Below are 13304 nucleotides of genomic sequence, written 5' to 3'. Positions count from 1 at the left end.
AGGAGGACTAATGTCTAGACAGACTGTTAGGGTCTGTGCTAGAATCCAGATCATTTTTTTCACTTCACCACTGTCCCAGAAATTTGTTCCTTGTATCCACTTAATGTAGTGTGGGAAAATTTTTGTTTAATTAAACAGTCTGAAAGGTACTTTAAAAAAGTCTTTGCCTTTTGTACTTCAGAGGTACTATTAAATGTCAGTTGCAGTTTGCCTTGTGGAAAGATCATTTCCAGTGTAACATTGCTACAGAACAACAGTTCTCAAATATTTTATATCTCAGGACACCTTTATTCTCTCTTTTTAAAAAGATTTTATTTATTTATTTGACCGAGGGAGAGAGGACAAGCGGGGGGAGTAGCAGATAGAGGGAGAGGGAGAAACAGCTTGCCCCCCTGCAAGCCGGGGTTGGGGGGGCAGCAGATGCAGGACTGGATCCCAGGACCGAGGGATCATGACCTGAGCTGAAGGCAGTCACATAACCAACAGAGTTACCCAGGTGTCTCAGGACACCTGTATGCTTTTACCTCAAAAGAGTTTTGTGTATATTATATCTATGATATTTACCACATCAGAAATTAAAGGTGAGAAAATATTTTTTTCTTTTATAAAAATTTTATTTATTTATTTGACAGGCAGAGATCACAAGTAGGCAGAGAGGCAGGCAGAGAGAGAGAAAGGGAAGCAGGCTCCCTGCTGAGCAGAGAGCCCTGATCCAGGGCCCTGGGACCATTACCCCAGCCGAAGGCAGAGGCTTTAACCCTCTGAGCCACCCAGGTGCCCCAAAGCTGAGAAAATCTTAAAACATTCACTTACCAGTTATTTAAGAATAAAAGTAAACTTGGGGGGCCTGGGTGGCTCAGTTAGTTAAGCATCCAGTTCTTGGTCATGATCTCATGGGTTTTGAGATCCAGCCCCATGTTGGGCTCCACGCTCAACAGGGAGTCTGCTTAAGATTCTTCCCTTCTTAGGGCACCTGGGTGGCTCAGTGGGTTAAAGCCTCTGCTTTTGGCTCAGGTCATGGTCCCAGGGTCCTGGGATCGAGCCCCACATCAGGCTCTCTTCCTCCCTCTCTCTGCCTGCCTCTCTGCCTACTTGTGATCTCTGTCTGTCAAATAAATTAATTAATTTAAAAAAAAATTCTCTCCTTCTGCCCTTCCTCACACTTGTGTACTTGCTCTCTCTCTCTCTCTCTAAATAAATCTTTTAAAAAAGTAATCTGTTACTTCTGAATATAAATAATATTTTAGGGGCACCTGGGTGGCTCAGTGGGTTAAACCTCAGCCTTAGGCTCAGGTCGTGATCTCACGGTCCTGGGATCGAGCCCCGCATCAGGCTCACTGCTCAGCGGGGAGCCTGTTTCCTCCTCTCTCCCTCTGCCTACTTGTAATCTCTGCCTGTCAAATGAATAAATAAAATCTTAAAATATATATATTTTAATGAAAAATAGCTAGGCTTTTCTCTCAAAAAATTAGTAGGAAGAGTAGCATTATTTTACATTGTCTCAAATCTGTTCAATATCTGGCTTCATAGAAAATAGCCAGACTCTCATTTCTGCTTCAACAACCAAACTGTTGTGTCTTTTGTGTATATGTCTAACACAGATTTTAATTGCCTTTTCAAATAACTGTGGACATTCTTTTTTGATACTATACCTAAAACTTAGTGAGTCGTAGTTTCTTGAAAGGTATGTACAGTGTGACTTCTGAAACCATGTTGGTGAACTTTTGTACTGTTACATTAAAATCTATTGGTTTATCTTGCCCTTTGTTCTGATATTTTAACCATGTATAATTTTATTACATTAGGCATTGTCATTTGGCAAATGTTGGCTCACTGGGTTAAGCAAATCTTCCAAATGTTGATATTTCAAATTTCATAATGTATCAAGTAGAATGTCATTGTACAATATCAAGAAAATCACATTTGTTCATATCATCACCCATCTCATTTTTTAGAAAAAACGTTAAGCTACTAAACTCAAGGTAGTAGAAACAAGTTCTCATTTGGCCAAAAAGTACTGTCAGTTGTTTTGTTGAAGGGAAAGACTCACCTTTTTTTTTGTTGCTGTTGTTGTTTTGTTGAAGGGACAGACTCACCTTTTTTTTTTTTTAACATATTTTAGAAAATGTCTGTGAAACACCCAAGTCTGAATAACTGTAGTTTGTTAGCTGTTCATTCAAGTGAAAATGGCATTCTATAACCTATGTGGCTAGTTCAGCTGGTAACTCAAACAGGCACACAGGTGTTTTCTGGGATCAACTATTATACTTTGGCTTACAGCAGAAGTGCTTGATGTGTACTTCCCATTTTGTCACACAGAATATTAAAAATATATGTACTCATGAGATGAAATTGAATAAAATTAATTTTTACTATTTCATAAGAAAAAAAAAATACATGTCCATGGAAGTAGAGAGGGACTAGTAAGATAATAAAAGTTGCTGTTAATGCTGAAAAGATTGGGAAAGAACATTTCCATTTTCAGTGTGGAGGACTAAATAATCGAAAAATTCTGCCAAGGCACCTGGGAGTTGATTGAGCTGCTGGCTCTTGGTTTTGGCTTGTGTCATGATGCAAGGGTCCTGGAATTGAGTACCATGTTGGGCTCCATGCTCAGTGGGGAGACTGCTTGAGGATTCTCTCTCATCTCCCTCTTGCCCCCAGCACCCTGCTCACACACATTCTCTCTCTCAAATCTTAAAAAAGCTTTTCCTGCCAAGAAAAACCCAGAAATGCTGGATAAAATGCAATAAACATTCTTTTAAATGCATACAGTACGGAGGAGGGGTGTTTTTTCTTTTAATTTTACACTTATCTGTACTGTTTGAATGTTTTGACTTTGTGTATTACTTTTTTAAGACTAATTGAGAGAGAGAGCGAGCGAGTGGGAGCATGAGATTGGGGGAGAGGCAGAGGGAGAAGCAGACTCCCCACTGAGCAAGGAGCCAGACATGGGGCTTGATCCCAGGACCCCAGGACCCCAGGACCCTGAGATCATGACCTGAGCCAAAGACAGACAGATGCTCAATGCACCGAGCCACCCAGGTGCCCCTGTGTATTACTTTTATTTCTATTTTTGCTATATCATGTCTTTTATTTTTGTCAGTGTGTTCTGTTTTCATTTTAATTATTTTTGGGGTAGATAATACTCAACACATGAATTAAGATTCAAAAGTATAAAAGGTCAAACTGTCAAAACTCTCCCTCTTACCCCATTCCCAGTTTCCCAGTTTCTCTCCCCATCCTAGAAATATTTTATGTAACTACAACCAAATACATATATACACACGTGAGTAATGTTATCCCCCTGTATAATACAAACTTTAGCTTTCTTTACATGCTATTTCACATCTTGAATTTTTCATACAACAATAGATTTTTTAGATAATATCAGTGCATAAAAAGTTCCTTGTTACCTAGTGTTCAGTTTATGGATGTACATACTTTATTTAACCACCTGTTGGTGGATATTAAGATGGTTTTCAGTGGCACCTGGGTGGCTCAGTCAGTTAAGCATCTGCCTTTGGCTGGGTCCTGGGATGGAGCCCCACGTAGGGCTCCCTGTTCAGCAGGGAGCCTGCTTCTCCCTCTCTCTCTCTCTCTGCCATTCCTCCTTGTGTTCTCTGTCTCTGTCAAATAAATAAATAAAATCTTAAAATCTATATCTATATCTATATCTATATCTATATATATATCCTCTCTTGGTGGGTCTATAATTGACAGTTCTTTCTGTAATTGGTTTCTGGTGGTATGGCACCAGAGCTCCCCCCTACCCCCCCCCCCACTTCTCGCCTCCTGACTGCATTTTATTGTTATATTTATTTTATTTTATTTTAAGATTTTATTTATTTATTTGACACAGAGAAAGAGACAGTGAGAAAGGGATACAAGCAGGGGGAGTGGGAGAGGGAGAAGCAGGCCTCCCACTGAGCAGGGAGCCTGAACCAGAGCTCCATCCCAGGACTCTGGGATCATGATCTGAGCCAAAGGCAACACTTAATGACTGAGCCTCCTAGGCGCCCCTGACTGCATTTTAGTAAGGTTTCTCTTTATTAATTTCTATAACTGGCTTATATTTTCTTTTTAATTCTTAGCCTTTTATTTTTATTTATTTTTATTATGCTCAATTAGCCAACATATAGGACATCATTAGTTGTTTGTTTGTTTTAAGATTTTATTTATTTATTTGACAGAGACAGAGAAGGAATACAGCAGGGAAAGTGGGAGAGGGAGAAGCAGGCTTCCTGCTGAGCAGGGAGCCGGATGTGGGGCTCTATCCCATGACCCAAGCCGAAGGCAGGTGCTTAATGACTGAGCCACCCAGGTGCCCCAATTTTCTTTTCTTTTCTTTTTTTTAAGATTTTATTTATTTGACAGATCACAAGTAGGCAGAGAGGCAGGCAGAGAGAGAGAGGGAAGCAGACTCCCCTCTAAGCAGAGATTCCCCATGCGGGGCTGGATCCCAGGACCCTGAGATCATGACCTGAGCCGAAGGCAGAGGCTTAACCCACTGAGCCACCCAGGCGCCCCAGGTGGTATATTTTAATCTCCTTCAAGAAATCCAGTAGGTCAGCAGCTCAGCGGATGAGAAAACCTCACTACCCAGAACTCTTGCTTTTCTCCAATGGGTTTTGGTTTCAAAACAACCCCTCCCAACTTCTCCACAAAATTCCCTCTCTGTTGGAGTAGCTTATGATTGTTTCCTGTGGCTTGTTTGTCTGAAATTGCAATTCTCCGCTATTCCCAAATAAACTTGTTTTTGCTTGTAAAATAACTTATTTTTTTAAAGATTTTATTTATTTATTTGACAGACAGAGATCACAAGTAGGCAGAGAGGCAGGCAGAGAGAGAGAGAGGAGGAAGCAGGCTCCCCGCTAAGCAGAGAGCCCCATGTGGGGCTTGATTCCAGGACCTTGGGATCATGACCTGAGCCGAAGGCAGAGGCTTTAACCCACTGAGCCACCCAGGTGCCCCAATAACTTTTTTTTTTTTTTAAGATTTTATTTATTTGACAGAGATCACAAGTAGGCAGAGAAGGAGAGAGAGGGAGGAGGAAGCAGGCTCCCTGCCTAGCAGGGAGCCCAATGCGAGACTCGGTCCCAGGGCCCTGAGATCATGACCTGAGAGGAAGGCAAAGGCTTAACCCAGTGAGCCACCCAAGCAGCCCCTAAAATAACTTATTTTTAAAGTCAACACTGCCAAAAGAATTTACTGCTTCCTCCAGCCAATACCTGGAGACAACCCCCACTCCCACCACACCCCCAATCTGTGGGAGCCTAAGAGTGGATAAGACTCCATTAGCTAACACAGCTAATGTTTCACAGGTTTCACGTGGCCAAACAAACACCTTCCATGATTTTGTAATTTTTCCCCTCCCCGGACTCTATTATACAGGCCCGGTTCACCCACCTCCATATTCCTTCCTTCTCCCTTCAAAACTCTCAGTCACCTCCGTACAAACAGAAGTTTAAGTCCAGTTCACACCGAACAGTCCCTTTTGCTGTAGTGTATTTATTATCTATTAGTGAGTAAAACCTGTTCTCACTTTAACTAGCCTCCCCCTGTATCTTTGACAGTAGTCATTATTATGATCCCCGCTTTACTGATTAAAACACTGACCCTTAAAGAGGTTGGCATCCTTGCCCCAAATTACGCAGCGGAGCTGGGTGGGCTTTGCCTAGCCCGGGTTCAAGTCTCCAAAGGGGAAGCGGCGTGGAGAACCGCTCTGGGCTGTGCGCCCCTAGGTGGAGCAGTTGCAAAAACCAGGGACACAGCTGCGACCTCTCCCCGGCGTGAACCGAGTAGTGGAGGGGCTCTTGGCACCTTCCCAGCCTGCGCCCAGATGCTGCGCGCCCTGACCAGCGCCCTGCGCCTTCCAGGCCCCTGGAGACCCCTTCGCACCCGTGGCTGCGCCTCCCATGGAGCTACTGGGGACCCGGAGATCCAAGTGCGCGCCCTGACCGGCGGAGACCAAGGTAAGTGCGCTGTCGCGGGGAGCGCCGAGGCGGCGCGGGAGCCAGGGCCAGGGGGCCCACGACAGCGGAAGGACACCAGTGAGGGGAAAGCGAACCGCTCACTGCGTTTAACGATTTGATCCCCAGCTGCGGTTTCCCAGTCAAGGTTCCGCAAGCCTTTCGGAAGCCCGGGGAGGTCGGCGACCACCCTGCTAGCAGGCCTGACCATAACTGAGGTCACCTAGGTCCCTTCAGTCCCCCATTCAGGGGCGGGGGTTTTGAAGGAGGGGGAAGGGAACTCGCTCAAGGAGAGTAGGAAGAACCCACCGCCAGCACCAGTACTACCGCTTGCACCCCAGTAACTTTAATTAAAAGGCTCTAACCCTCCGGGGAGAGTCCTGGCTAGGTTCCAGAGGGGCGAGGCGGACGAGCCAATCGGCCAGTGGGGCGGATGGAGGAGGAACAAGAGCAGAGAAGGGGCAGGAGCTGGGCATGTCGCCCTGGGCTCTCTCCCGGCCCACGCTGGCTGACGTTTGTGCCTTTTTGACTCAGAAAGTTCCTGTTGGTCTCTGGTGACATGGTTTGGACACTATGGCCAGCAAAGAATTCTTGGTAGGAATTGGGAAAGGTTGTTTTGTTAAAGCATAGGGACAGGACCTCTGGGCAGAAAGAGTGTCCTGGGGTTTTGAGTGATTAAGTTCTAGAATATACCTGAGGTTTGGTGGAGTGAGGTCTGGAGCCAAGGACCAAGAAAGAATTCTTGAGACAGCTTTGGTGCAAAATGGTGGTTTATTAAGGCCTGGGGACAGGACCCTGAGAAAGAAGAGCTGCTGCCGCTGGGTTGTGAGGGGTGGCCAGGTTATGTACCATGGGGGTGGGGGAAGTAAAGAATAGGGAGGTTTCTATAGAACTTTCATATGCTAAAGAGGATCTACAAGATACCAGATACCAGAGGCGTATCCATTGCCAAGGTCGTTCTGCCCTTTTTTTAGCAAGCAGTTAAGATAGTTGGGAGATTCCTAAAGAATGTCACATATGTCCTACCCAGGAGTGGGGGTGGGAGAAGGTTGCTGGGTGTCAGCTTTTGCTTTGTCCTCAGCCAGCCCTCTTCCCTCATCATTCCCACCTGAACAGTTTTGACCCTTAAATCTTTAAGGTTGAAGGTGGAAGGTCTTAGCTTCTGTAACATCTTCCCGCTGAACAGGGGCGTAGAGTTGTCCCTACCTACTCAGGTCAATACTGGTCAGTTGGGGACTGTGTAGGGGAGTTAGGAAAGACTGAGGCAGCTGAATCCAGGGGAGACAGCTCAGGTGATCTTCCCAAGTGGAAAGGATCATCTGTGGAAGTTATGGCAGTGAAGCAGTCAACGCCAGGTGAGGAGACATGAGAGAAACAGCAAAACATGATTAATGTAGCAAAAAGAAAATGAAGCTCAAATTAAGTTTTTTGCTAGTTGACAAAAAGCCCTTTTCCAGTCTAGGAGTTTAATCAATCATTAAAGGAGAGAGAGACTGTTTAAGTACTAATTTGAGTATGTCAGAACCCAAGAAATATTTTGTGATAACCTGGAACATAACCATAGTATTTTGTTTTTCTGATCATGTAAGGGCCTACTTAGCCAGAGCGATTCCATCTTGGATAAACAGTGATTTTGTTGTTTATGCAGTAAAACTTAAACTGACCGTGCCCTCCCCCGCCCCCCCCCCCCCCCCCCCCCCCCGAGGAACTTACTTAGAAGCAAGTCCGGGAAACCAGTAAAATATGGTCGACCAGCCCCTGATAACAGAGCCCAACTACAAGGATGGGTCAGGTCAGGTGGTGATAACAGAGCCCAAATACAAGGACAGGTCAGGTCAGATGGAGACAACAGAGCCCAGAATGCAAGGACGAGTCAGGCCGAGTGGAGATGATCTCATTGGCCAGGCTCAACCACATGGCCTTTGCTCTACAAAAGCTAGTCTGTGAAGCTGGGGGTTGTCGCTCTCTCTGTAAGAGATGGCACTGACCAGTCGGTTTGATTCTCGGTGCTGGCGCAAAATAAAGCTTTGCTTGACCTTCGCTTTGTATCAGTCTCGCTCCTTTGATCATGGACCCCATCAATAGCACAACTTCTACCTTGTGTAGCAGTTAAAACATTCACTACCATTCTATTCTGTAAAGCTGCTTTACGCATCTGTATCACCATAGCATTTTAATAGAGAAATGCTACTTCGAGGGGCATTTAGGACTGACCATGTACTTTGTAAGAGCTTCCACGTGCCAAACATCCTCCAGTTCCAAAGGGGGAACAAAAGTGGGTGTTAGTTGGTCATATCCATGAGACAGAACAAGTTCACCACTGTTTTAAGTTTGGAAGGTTGGCCAGGTTGGTAGTGGCTTTAATAATGCATCCGTGATTCCAAGCAAAACCCAGAGAACAGTGGCCATATAACCACTGGGTTCCGTTAGGAGACAAGTCCTCCAATTTTGGGTTTCTGTAACTACAGTCAAGATATCAAGGGCTATTCAGTTTTGGAGAGCCATCTTTTTAATGTGTAATAAAAGGCAGTCCATCATTACTTTGTAGGGACCAAGGGAGGCCAAACCTAGGGACAATTTTCCTTCACGAAGTTTTTCTCACCTCTATGGCTTTTTTGCCCAAATCAGTGGCCTGGTGTAAACCCTATATTACTTTCATTGGTTCCTAAGGTCATATCCTTTGAACGTCCTTTGAAGTGAATTACAGCTATCTCCTTAGGTAGGTGTACAGCCTTAAGAAGAGTTAATAATTTTAGGCCTGTATTGGACTGTGGAGTTATGGCTTGATAATAAACCCCTTTTCTTCCAAATTGCCCCATGGACATGTAGGACTAGGAAAGCATCTTTGGAGTCAGTATTAATATTAGTTTTTAAGGCTTTGGCAATTGCAAAGTGCTAGTGGGCACTACAGCATTCCCATCTTTTTTTTTTTTTTTTTTTTTTTTTTAAAGATTTTATTTATTTATTTGACAGAGAAAGATCACAAGTAGACAGAGAAGCAGGCAGAGAGAGAGAGGGAAGCAGACTCCCTGCTGAGCAGGGAGCCCGATGCGGGACTCGATCCCAGGACCCTGAGATCATGACCTGAGCCGAAGGCAGCGGCTTAACCCACTGAGCCACCCAGGCGCCCCTCCCATCTTTTCTTATTCCTTTTATGAAAACTATTGTCATCAGTAAACCAACTATCATTCATATTTTTAATAGGGGCATCTTAAATATGGCCAACTAAATAAAGATCAATAACCTCTGAACAGTTTTGCTCTATAGAGAAGTACAAGGGTCAGGTTCATGTTCGGGTAATTAGGTTTAAAATTTGACAAGTTCTGATGGGGTCCGTTATCAAAGGAGTGAGACTGATACAAAGCAAAGGTCAAGCAAAGCTTTATTTCACGCCAGTATCAAGAATCAAACCGACTGGTCGGGGCCGTCTCTTATGGAGAGAGCGACGACCCCCAGCCTCACAGACTAGCTTTTATAGAGCAAAGGCCATGTGGTTGAGCCTGGCCAATGAGATTGTAATACACAGAGAAAGTTGCATAGTCATGCTAGGTCACACATGGGTGGCCAATGGAATTACAATTTACCCTATAGTAGCTGTTTGAACTAGCCTATCTATCACTCTGGTCAGAATTGGCACCCAAAAGGTGGGGTTTACATTCTTTGGTGGTTAGGGAGATGGTATGTGTGCTTTACTGATTGGATGTCTCCACCTGGCCTGACTCATCCTTGCATTCTGGGCTCTGTTATCTCCACCTGACCTGACCTGTCCTTGTATTGGACTCTATTATCAGGGACTGGTTGACAATATTTTACTGGTTTCCCAGACTTGGTTTTAAGTACGTTCCCCTGGGGGCGGGGGGGCAGGGTCAGTTTAAGTTTTACTGCATAAACAACAAAATCACTATTTAACCGAGATGGAGTCGCTCTGGCTAAATAGGCCCCTACATTCCCCCCTTTTCTTTGGAGATTAGTCAAATCCTTGACTTTTCAGCCAGTTCTATGTCCTCTTTTGTACAAATGACATTAGGGCGTTTATAATGCAGGGGCCAAGGGGCACCTGGGTGGCTCAGTGGATTAAGCATCTGCCTTCAGCTCAGGTCATGATCTCAGGGTCCTGGGATTGAGTCCCGCATCGGGCTCTCTGCTTGGTGGGGAGCCTGCTTCCCCCCTCTCTCTCTCTGCCTGCCTCTCTGCCTACTTGTGATCTCTCTCTGTCAAATAAATATATAAAATCTTAAAAAAAAAATGCAGGGGCCAAAAAGTAACATTTAACAATAGGAGCAACAATGAACTCAATGAACTCATTGTTTTTTGAGTCTTAGCTTTAGTCCACGATCAGCGGGGTCCATTGGCAGCAGCATCCATCTCTGGAGGACGTCCTTGTCCTCGGCTCGTTTGATGTGACACGCGTGAATCCAGGCCCTGATGACTTCTACTTTTATTGCCATGGGGGTGGTCAGGATGGCAGTAAATGGTCCCTTCCAGCGAGGCTCTAAGTTTCCCACTTGGTGGCGGCATATCCAAACCAAGTCCCCCGGTTGGTAAGGATGTGGTTCCACCTCCGTCTCCATCTCAGTGTGGGCAGTTTGGATCCCTTTGTGGCCTCTTTTTAAGACAGACTGTAATGCCTGCAGTGACCTTGGCCATCTGCAGTGCCTTGATGAGTGCAATCAGCTCCAATTTTTGCACCGAGGTTCCATGTGTCAGGGCCAACATCCAGAGTTCCTGCTCAGGAGAAACCACCACAGCCCCCGCATACTTCTTTCCATCGACCATGTTGCTACTCCCATCTGTGAACAGAGTCCTCTCCGCATCCGGGAGGGGAGTGTCTCTGAGATCTGGCTTTATTCCTGTGACCTGGGTTAGGACCTCCCTGCAGTTGTGTGGCTGGTCAGCCAGCTCCTCTGGTAGCAACGTGGCTGGATTTAGCACCGCCAGGGGCCGGAAAGTCACTTTCGGTTTGCTGAGGAAGAGGGTCTGATACCCTGTCACTCGGGCATTTGTCATCCACCAGTCTGGTGGAGTCTGGAGAAGGCCCTCGATTGTAAGTGGTGGTCAAGATGAGATTTTGACCCAAAGTCAATTTACATGCATCCTTGACTAGGAGGGCCGTGGCAGCAGTTATGCAGAGGCAAGGGGGAACCCAGCCTCTACTGGATCTAGTTTCTTGCTAAGATAGGCTACTGGTCTTTGTCAGGGCCCCAGAGTCTGAGTCAAAACTCCTTTGGCCACCACTGCCTTTTTATCCACATACAAGTGGAAGGGCTTGGTAACATCTGGGATGGCCAATGCTGGGGCACTCAGTAAGGCTGTTTGTAATTCCCAAAATGCTCCTTTGCCTCAGCTGTCCACTCTACCATAGTGAGTCCTCCCTTAGTCAGTTCGTAGAGAGGTTGGGCAATCTCCACGAACCGCAGTATCCATAGCCTACAGTGGCCCACCATCCCAAGAAACTCCCTCATTTGTCGGGGCATGGTGGGGCAGGGGTATCGGGTGATCACCTGTTTCCTGGACTTAGACAGTGAACTCACTTCCTCGTGGACATCAAAGCCCAAATAAGTAGCATAGCTCTGACAAAGCTGTGCTTTCTTTGCTGACACCCAATACCCTTTTTCCTGCAGAGTCTGTAAGAGAGCTCTCGTCCCCCGCAAGCATGACTCATAGTCCTCGGCGGCTATCAGCAAGTCATCAACATACTGTAACAGAGTGACTCCTGGGTTGGAGGTTCTGTACTCACGCAAATCCTCGTGTAGGGCCTTGTCGAAGATAGTGGGTGAATTCTTGAATCCTTGGGGAAGTCTTGTCCAGGTGAGCTGGCCTTGGAACCCTTCCTGTGGGTCGGACCACTCAAAAGCAAAAAGGGGCTGAGACTCCTTTGCTAAAGGTATGCAGAAAAATGCATCCTTGCGATGTAAGACGGTATACACAGTTCTTTTGGGGCCCAGGAGGGAGAGTAGGGTATAGGGGTTAGGCACCGTCGGGTGGATATCTTCAACCCATTTATTAACTTCCCACAAGTCCTAAATGGGTCGGTACTCCCCAGTCTCGGCCTTTTGACAGGCAGCAAAGGTGTGTCATTAAAACATAATTTTTCTCTCTAAAATAACCCTCATTTCCAGAGATAGCCAAATCAGGACTAATTTATTTGAAAAACAAGTCCAGTTTTAACAAACTTGGCCTAATTATTTACATAAGATGAGCAAGAACGGTGAGTGATCATACAGATCTTTAAGAATCTGCTTTGCTGGAACTTCATATAAGGAATCTCTAGGTTGAACTTTTAATAGCCTCTCCAGGCCAGAAGCCAAGCCATGTACTTGCCATCAGACATGCCTGCAATACCTGTGGATTTGGGCAGATTCCTCTTCCTGAGGCCCCCAAAGAATCCTGAGGTTCCTGCACCTGCCAGGAAGTGACATTCTTTACTCACCGGGTGAGGCTGCTGGGAACTCTGTAAGCAGGGTACTAGGCTAACAGTCCAAGGGGCTTTATGGCTCCAGGTTTCATAAAGTCAATCTTAGTTCCTAAAAGCTGTCTGGTCATATCTGAGTCTATGCATGTCTTTCTCAAATATGACATTCTAGTCAAAGTCTTGGTAAAATAACTAATGGTGTCCTGTTACAAGAACAGATTCTTATTGAACTTATGCAAATAACTGATTGCCATGGAAGAATACTTACTGAGACCATTTGAGTTTCAGAGGGTTCAGATAGAAAAGTTGAATGCTTTGATTTGTTTACAAATTAATATTTTTACATTTCTGTAAGTCACAGATAACTTAAGTAAAATTTTTCTTAGTGTGGAAGAGCAAACATTAGAGAACCAGCAATGTTTAAAATGAGACATAACACTATCATCTTTTAGTTAATTTAACCCCATGTTACTAATTCTGGTTTAGTTTGAATGCAGCTTTAGTTCTGTAAATTCTTACCCATTTCAGTTTTAGGATTTTTAATATATAGAATACCTGTATTTGTCCTTAAAGCCCTTTATATGAATCTCCTTTAAGGTGAAACTCATTTTACAAGAGAATTTAAAAAAAAAAAACAAAAACTCAGAAATGGACATTGTTAATGATCTGAGATTTCACTATGATACTGTAGACAAACTCAGTTATTCTGCGACCCACTGACTCATAACACTTCAGTAATTACAGTATCAAGTGATGAGCTATCAAAACATTAAAACTGGGGTGCCTGGGTGGCTCAGTGGGTTAAAGCCTCTGCCTTCGGCTCGGGTCGTGATCCCAGGGTCCTTGGAATGAGCCCTGCGTTGGGCTCTCTGCTCAGCAGGGAGCCTGTTTCCCCCTCTCTCTCTGCCTGCCTCTCTGCC

General features: G+C 45.1%; 1 protein-coding gene across 6 annotated transcripts in view; it reads left to right on the top strand.

The window, feature by feature from the left end:
• Window positions 1-5738: 5738 nt before the first annotated feature.
• The window catches only part of ECHDC2 (enoyl-CoA hydratase domain containing 2), a 30938-nt gene continuing 23372 nt past the window's right edge, over window positions 5739-13304 (top strand). For 2 of the 6 annotated variants that reach the window (XM_032844174.1, XM_032844177.1), the window contains exon 1: window positions 5741-5975. In XM_032844174.1, the coding sequence (XP_032700065.1) occupies window positions 5843-5975 (133 nt within the window). In that variant the 5' untranslated portion in view covers window positions 5741-5842. Of the gene's footprint in view, window positions 5976-13304 lie in introns of all 6 variants that reach the window. The other 4 variants (XM_032844175.1, XM_032844172.1, XM_032844176.1 and 1 more) reach the window with 3 other exon arrangements.

The sequence above is a fragment of the Lontra canadensis genome, unplaced genomic scaffold (assembly GCF_010015895.1).
Source record: "Lontra canadensis isolate GAN:19392208 unplaced genomic scaffold, GSC_riverotter_1.0 scaffold148, whole genome shotgun sequence".
Taxonomy (NCBI): domain Eukaryota; kingdom Metazoa; phylum Chordata; class Mammalia; order Carnivora; family Mustelidae; genus Lontra; species Lontra canadensis.
The sequence above is the reverse complement of the archived record's forward strand: the minus strand, read 5'-3'. Positions and strand labels throughout refer to the sequence as shown.